The sequence below is a fragment of the Somniosus microcephalus genome, chromosome 22 (genome assembly GCF_052327205.1).
Source record: "Somniosus microcephalus isolate GS21.2 chromosome 22, FLI_Smic_1.0, whole genome shotgun sequence".
NCBI classification, from domain to species: Eukaryota; Metazoa; Chordata; class Chondrichthyes; order Squaliformes; family Somniosidae; genus Somniosus; species Somniosus microcephalus.
The window spans coordinates 74,312,340-74,320,548 of NC_141008.1; the positions used below are offsets into that span (position 1 = coordinate 74,312,340).

General features: G+C 45.8%; 1 protein-coding gene across 1 annotated transcript; it reads right to left on the reverse strand.

Moving 5' to 3' along the window:
* Window positions 1–334: 334 nt before the first annotated feature.
* On the reverse strand, window positions 335–7,396 carry LOC147102537 (uncharacterized). The gene is made up of 2 exons (XM_085965058.1): window positions 6,827–7,396; window positions 335–6,519 (listed from the first exon to the last, which is right to left on the reverse strand). The coding sequence occupies exon 2, from the start codon at window positions 5,456–5,458 to the stop codon at window positions 4,241–4,243; it is 1,218 nt and encodes a 405-aa protein (XP_085821184.1). The 5' UTR covers window positions 5,459–6,519; window positions 6,827–7,396; the 3' UTR covers window positions 335–4,240.
* Between the last annotated feature and the right edge of the window lie 813 nt (window positions 7,397–8,209).

An 8,209-nucleotide genomic window follows, 5' to 3' on the forward strand; every position in this document is an offset into this window, starting at 1 on the left:
AATACTTTAGGGCTCACTTGGGCGGTCAGAACTCTTAGCTTGGATTTCTGAGGCACGCCGGATTCTCTCAGGTAGGACTCGAAACAGCTCAGCCAGTGTTCGAAGTCGAGGGCTGAGTTTGCTGCCTGTGGGTTTAGATCCAGGTACGGTGGTCGGAGGGCTCGCAGCCAAGCCGGCTGCTGTGGCTGTTGTAGCTGGGCGTCTGGCTGGTCGTTTGGCTGCTCGTCTGGCTGCTCGTTTGGCTGCTCAAGTAACGACATTTTAATATACCTATCAATTTATCCAATGAAAAGCGACGAGTTAAGAAAGTAACTATAGGTTTTTATTGGCTAAATAACAGAGCCCACCCTCGTGGGTGATCGGATCCAACAAGGAGGAATACCAGCCAGTCGACCACCTTTATACCTGGGCAGGTAGGTGGAGCCGTGGGCGGAGTCAGCAGTGGTCAGCCCAGGTATAACAGCGTGACAAGAGGCGACCTCATATAGTGATACAACAGTGTGAACAGTGATAACCATAGAGTAACGATATAACAGTGATAACTATAGTGTAACGATAGTGAACGATAAAAGTGGTTTACCACATGGACACAAGAGCTAAATTCCAGAGATGAAGCAAGAGTGACTGCCCTTGACATCAAGGCAGCATTTGCCCGAGTGTGGCATCAAGGAGCCCTAGTAAAACTGAAGTCAATGGGAATCGGGGGAAAAACTCTCCACTGGCTGGAGTCATACCTAGCACAAAGGAAGATGATTGTGGTGGTTGAAGGTCAACCATCATAGCCCCAGGAGATTGCTGCAGGAGTTCCTCAGGGCAGTGTCCTAGGCCCAACCACCTTCAGCTGCTTCATCAATGACCTTCCCTACAACATAAGGTCAGAAATGGGGATGTTTGCTGATGACTGCACAGTGTTCAGTGCCATTCACAACTCCTCAGATAATGAAGCGGTCCATGCCCGCATGCAACAAGACCTGGACATCCAGGGGTATTCAATATTCAGGAAAGATAGGCAAAAAGGAAAGGGAGGTGGGGTAGCATTGCTGGTTAAGGAAGGATATTAGCTCTGATGATGTGGAATCTGTATGGGTAGAACTGAGAAATACCAAGGGGCAGAAAACGTTAGTGGGAGTGGTATATAGACCTCCAAACAGTAATGCGGAGGTTGGGGATGGCATTAAAAGGGAAATTAGAGAAGGGTGCAATAAGGGCACAGCAGTCATCATGGGTGACTTTAATCTACATATAGATTATGAGAGCAGAATTGACTAAAGTGGACTGGGAAAATAGATTAAGGTATAAGATGGTACATGAGCAGTGGTGTACATTCAAGGAGATATTTCACAGCTTTCAAGAAAAATATATTCCACTGAGGAAAAAGGGGCGTAAAAGAAAAGACAGCCATCCGTGGCTAAGTAAAGTAATAAAGGATAGTATCCGACTGAAAACAAGGGCATATAAAGTAGCCAAATCTAGTGAGAGGATAGAAGATTGGGAAGCATTTAAAAGCCAGCAAAGAATAACTAAAAGATTAATTAAGAAAGGGAAGATAGATTATGAAAGTAAACTAGCAAAAAATATAAAAACAGATAGCAAGAGTTTCTACAGTTATATAAAAAGAAAAAGGGTGGCTAAAGTGAATGTTGGTCCCATCGGGACGAGACCGGGAAATTACTGGTGGGGAACATGGAGATGGCAAAAACGCTGAACAAATATTTTGTATCAGCCTTTACAGTAGAGGACACTAAAAATATCCCAACATTGGACAAACGGGGCTATGGGGGGGGGGGGGGGAGGAGCTAAACATGATTAAAATCACTAAGGAGATGGTACTTGGTAAGATAATGGTACTTAAGGTGGATAAATCCCGTGGACCTGATGGCTTACATCCTAGGGTCTTGAGAGAAGTAACGGTAGGGATTGCGGATGCATTGGTGGTAATTTTCCAAAACTCCCTGGATTCAGGAAAGATCCCAGCAGATTGGAAAACTGCGAATGTAACACCCTTATTTAAAAAGAGAGGTAGACAAAAGGCTGAAAACTATAGACCAGTTAGCCTAACATCTGTGGTTGGCAAAATGTTGGAGTCCATTATTAAGGAAGCAGTAACAGGACATTTGGATAAGCATAATTTAATCGGACAGAGTCAGTATGATTTTATGAAGGGGAAGTCATGTTTGACAAATTTGCTCGAATTCTTTGAGGATGTAACAAACAGGGCAGATAAAGGGGAACCAGTGGATGTGGTGTATTTGGACTTCCAAAAGGCATTTGACAAGGTGCCACACAAAAGATTACTGTGCAAGATAAAAAATCACGGGATTGGGGGTAATATACTGGCATGGGTGGAAGATTGGCTATCTAACAGAAAACAGAGAGTTGGGATAAATGGTTCATTTTCGGGTTGGCAATCAGTAACTAGTGGTGTTCCGCAGGGGTCAGTGCTGGGACCCCAACTCGTTACAATCTATATTAACAATTTGGAGGAGGGGACCGAGTGCAACATATCCAAGTTTGCCGACGATACAAAGATGGGAGGGAAAGCAGTGAGTGAGGAGTGTTCTGTCCTCCTCACGACTATGATTCGACAGACAGCTAAACCCTCTTCACCAAACAAGAGGCGTTGTTACTTTTAATCCAGTTTAATGACACAGGGTGAAACTACAAAGAGAGCAAGAAATTACAACATCAAATAAGGCCGATTGGTATTACAATCACGATCTGAATACACAAAATAAACCTAGGATAGTAGAATGAAATGTTACCACTATAACTCAACGGTTCTATTACAATTTGAGGTAAATCTGATACAACAATCAAAGGTCTAACACATGAATGCCAGGGGAAAGTGAGCTGCAGTGACAGATCTGGTAGCGTGATTGGCTGGATTCAGGTGAGTAGGCACGTAGCGCCATTGTTCATGTTGTGTTGACCTTCTGCTGTGTTGGACTCTTGTTATTGACGTACACATAAAACCTTCTAGTCTGGTTGCATATGTAGCCCAGCACCACCTTACTGTCTGTGTAGAACTGGATAGAGTCAGGCTTGAGATCAATCTCTGAGGTGATCAGTTCTGCCATCTCTACAGCCAGAACGGCAGCACAGAGCTCCAGTCATGGAATGCTGTGTTTGGGATGTGGTGTTAACCTTGCCTTGCCGAGGATGAAGCCTGCTTCACAATCTCCATTGGGGTTTGTGACCTTGAGGTAGGCAACTGCAGCTATGGCATTGTTTGAAGCATCAGAAAAGACACATATTTCTTTGTGTTGAGCTTCAGAGGGAGAGATGAGAGTATAGGGTCTTGGAATTTGAAGCTTTCTGAGGTCTTGGAGAGAGTTTCTCCAAGTGTGCCAAGAACCCTCCTTTTCTCGAGGTAGTGGTGAATCCCAATCGTTTGTGTCTGCCGTGAGGTCTCTAAGCAGAGCTTTTCCTTGGATGATGACTGGTGCCACAAACCCAAGGGGGTCGAACAGGCCATTCACTGTAGAAAGGACACCACGACGAGTGAAGGGCTTTTCGCTGTCTTCAACTTGGAAGGTAAAGGTATCCGTATTCAGGTCCCAACTGAGCCCAAGGCTGCGCTGTAGAGGAGATAAGTCAACTCCAAGGTCCAGGTCCTTTAGGTCATTGGCATGGTCTTCTGAGGCAAAGGCTTTCTGCATGAATGAATTGAAGTGGTCCTTTGTATCCGGCTTTCTTTCCAGCGTGCGGCGGAGAGAGATGAGTCGATTGAGTGCCTGTCCTCGGTTGTTAGGAAGCCGTCGTCTTGGAGTTCTGAACGGTAGAGGAGCGACCCAGCTATTGCTACTGTCCATGAAGACCTCTTCATCCATGTTCTTTATAAAGAGTTTGTCCTCAATGGAAGGAGCTAACTTGTCATCGTCACTCGTCCCTTTGAAGACTACCTGGCCAAGACGATCCTCTTGCTTTCCGTGTTCTGGTTGCTCAGTAGGATCATCAGAGAGAGAGCTTGGAACATGTATGCCATATCTTTCTTTCACTTGAAAGCTGTTGGGGCACGGATCAAAGAGTGAGGGGCAACCATTCTCCAGCACATTTGTATGGAATGTGTCCACTTTGGCAGGTCTGTGGGCGTTTCCCAGACAAACATCACCGATGATGACCCACCCTAGGTCAAGTCTCTGAGCATAAGGTGAGTCGTGTGGACCATTTATCTGTTCACGTACCTTGTGGATTCTCAATATGTCTCTGCCTAGTAGAAGCAGGATGGGAGCTTGAGGGTTCAACGGTGGAATCTGGTAAGCCACTGGTTTGAGATGAGCATGATGAAGCGCTGCTTCAGGTGTAGGGACCTGTTATCAGGCACCTGGTTACACTCTATTAGTGTGGGCAGAGGCAGGCTCGTCTTTCCATCAAGGGTCTCCACTACGAAACCACTGGCCCTCCTTCCTGATGTCTTCACTAGGCCGGCACATGTTTTCAGTGAATATGGGGAGCTGTTTCCTTCTATGTTAAAGTGGTCAAAGAACTGAGACTTGGCGAGTGATCTGTTACTCTGATCATTCAGCATGGCGTATATCTTTATGGCTTTCTCTTGCTGTCCTTCAGGGTAGACCGTCACAAGACAGATTTTGGAACAGGATTTGCCGCTGATGTGTGCTCCGCAGGCCTTGGTGCAGTGTGAGGCTACTTCAGGTGTCAGAATGTCTTCCTCTTCCTCCCCGCCGTGCTCTGCTGCGGCGGCAGAGGCTGTTGAGACCCAGGGGGCTGGACCTGGGTGGAGTGCTGTGTTGTGGCCTTCGCTATTGCATTCTGCACATTTGACGGCCGTGATACAGTCCCGTGCCAGGTGAGTTGAAGAGGAACAGCATTTATAACAGATGCCACGTTCCTTTAAGAACGATTTGCGATCCTCCAAAGTCCGTTCTCTGAAGCTCCGACACCTCCTGAGCGGGTGCGGCTTGTTGTGAATGGGGCATTGCTTGACGGGGTCGTCTGTTTTCCCATCTGCGTCGTCGCTGGAGGAGGTGGTGGACAGTGACATTTCAGTTTTATGAACTGACACTGGAGTTCTCTGGTTGTAGCTTGTAGCAGACTGTGCTGTCTTCGGTGGCCCAGGGCTTTGAGTGGAGAAGAAGAAGCTTGGGTCATTTCTTATTTTAGCCTGCTGGCAGATAAACTTGGCAAAAAAGGAGAAAGGTGGGAAGGGAACATTGTGATCTTCCTTATACTTTGATCCCTGAGTTATCCATCTTTCCTGCAAGTTGAATGGTAACTTTTCAACAATGGGATTTATCCCACGTGCCGTGTCAAGGTACAAAAGACCTGGCAGACATCCCTCAGTTTTGGCTGAGTCAATTTCCATTAGGACGTCACCTAACTCTCTGAGCTTCAGGCGGTCTTGATTGAGGATCTTGGGAAAGTTCTCCAGCTTCTTAAACAGTGCATTCTCAACCACCTCCGGGGAGCCATAGCTCTCATCCAGACGATCCCATATCATCTTCAACCCCCTTTCTGGGAGGTTAATGTGCACAGCTCGAATTCTCTTGGCGTGCTCAGAGGATTCCTTACCCAGCCATTTAGCGAGTAGGTCGATTTCTTCGCTTGCTGACAGGTCTAACCCTCTTATGGTGTTCCGAAAAGTAGACCTTCATGCTCTGTAGTCTTCAGGTTGGTCGTTGAACTGTGGCAACCCGGTGGTGACGAGTTCACGACGTGCGAAGAACCTCATGAAATCTGACATGCCTTGGGTCTGTTCGTAGTGAGGTAGAGCAGCTGGACTGTGATAGGTCTGCAGATATTGTGAACGATAATGATGGGTTAGCCTTTGGTCTTCTGGTTGGAACTTGTGTTCATCCTCTTCCACAGTGTTTTTGTTGAGCTCACAACGGCACTGAGATGCATGGCCAGGCTCCCCCTGTTCGTGTATTAACTCTGGAACAGGCTCTATGTCTGGCATTGAAGAGTTAACAGTTTGTGACCTGGAGTGGCTTTGTATGTATTCTGTGGTGCATTGCACTGGGTCTTGGTGAGGGAGATGAAGGTTAAGGTTGCTGCCTGTTGCTTCACCTTCAACAGCTGCTTCAAGGGCTTCTGCCTCCGCTAGAGCTGCTGCTGCCTCTTTTTCCATATCCAATATGGCTAATGTTGCTTCAATACGTGCCTTTTCCATTTTTATGTCCATTTCCCTTTGAGCAAAGGATATCTTTGCTTTGGCTGCTTCGGCCTTGGCTCTGGCCATCGCTGCTGCTGCACCAGTAACAGACCTACTTGAATGCCTGGAGGAGCCAGAACAGTGAGATCTGGTCTCCTCTGCTTGTTTCAATGGTGACTGATCCTCCATTTCAGCTTTTGTGACTGGTGTCTGGAATGTGTGGCTTCGGAGATGCATTGAATCGTGTTGGTGTTGAGTATCTGTACCTTGAGTAGATTCGCCCATGGGAAAGGTGTCTTTTCACTGTTCTGTCCTCCTCACGACTATGATTCGACAGACAGCTAAACCCTCATCACCAAACAGGAGGCGTTGTTACTTTTAATCCAGTTTAATGACACAGGGTGAAACTACAAAGAGAGGAAGAAATTACAACATCAAATAAGGCCAATTGGTATTACAATCATGATCTGAATACACAAAATAAACCTAGGATAGTAGAATGAAACGTTACCACTATAACTCAACGGTTCTATTACAATTTGAGGTAAATCTGATACAACAATCAAAGGTCTAACACATGAATGCCAGGGAAAAGACGAATAGCCAGCCACATGGAAACTCCACAAAGTGCAATATTTTAACTCATCTGGCCGCAAATATCAAGAAATGGTGACATAGATCAAACATAAAGACATCTGATAAAAAGCTACTTACAGACAATGCCAATCAAAGGGGGAAACTGAAAAGGATGGCGTAAGATGCTGCAGAATCACCAGCCATGATTTCTGGCTCCCTCGTGGTTGTGTTTTACTTTCACGTTCTCATCATGTCACATGACATAAATCAACAATAAGGAGGTAAGTAGTAAAAACACTAGGGGGAGACAAAACACAATACTAAAAGTCTCACAGGGGACATAACAAGGAGGACATAAAAAACCTGCAAAAGGACATAGACAGGCTAAGTGAGTGGGCAGAAATTTGGCAGATGGAATATAATGTTGGAAAGTGTGAGGTTATGCACTTTGGCAGAAAAAATCAAAGAGCAAGTTATTATCTAAATGGAGAGAAACTGCAAAGTGCTACAGTACAAAGGGATCTGGGGGTCCTGGTGCATGAAACACAGAAGGTTAGTATGCAGGTACAGCAGGTGATCAGGAAGGCCAATGGAATCTTGGCTTTTATTGCAAGGGGGATGGAGTATAAAAGCAGGGAAGTCTTGCTTCAGTTATACAGGGTACTGGTGAGGCCACACCTGGAATACTGCATACAGTTTTGGTTTCCATATTTAAGAAAAGATATACTTGCTCTCGAGGCAGTTCAGAGAAGGTTCACTCGGTTGATTCCGGAGATGAGGGGGTTGACTTATGAGGAAAGGTTGAGTAGGTTGAGCCTCTACTCATTGGAATTCAGAAGAATGAGAGGCGATCTTATTGAAACATATAAGATTGTGAGGGGGCTTGATCGGGTGGATGCGGGGAGGATGTTTCCACTGATGGGTGAGACTAGAACTAGGGGGCATAGTCTTAGAATAAGGGGCTGCCCTTTCAAAACAGAGATGAGGAGAAACTTCTTCACTCAGAGGGTGGTAAATCTATGGAATTTGCTGCCTCACAGAGCTGTGGAAGCTGCGATATTAAATAAATTTAAAACAGATAGACAGTTTCCTAGCTGATAAGGGAATTAGGGGTTACGGGGAGCGGGCAGGGAAGTGGACGTGAGTCTAGGTTCAGATCAGCCATGATCCTATTGAATGGCGGAGCAGGCCCGAGGGGCCGTATGGCCTACTCCTGCTCCTACTTCTTATGTTCTTATGATTGGGCTAACCAAATTAGTAACAATACTGTGGAGGAGGAATTACTGGAGTGTTTAAGGGATGGTTTCCTGGACCAATATGTCGAGGAACCAACCAGAGATCAGGCCATCTTAGACTGGGTATTATGTAATGAGAAAGGATTAATTAGCAATCTTGTTGTATGAGACCCCTTGGGTCGGAGCGATCATAATATGATCGAATTCTTCATTAAGATGGAGAATGAAGTAGTCGACTCAGAGACTAGGATCCTGAATTTAAATAAAGGAAACGACGATGGTCTGA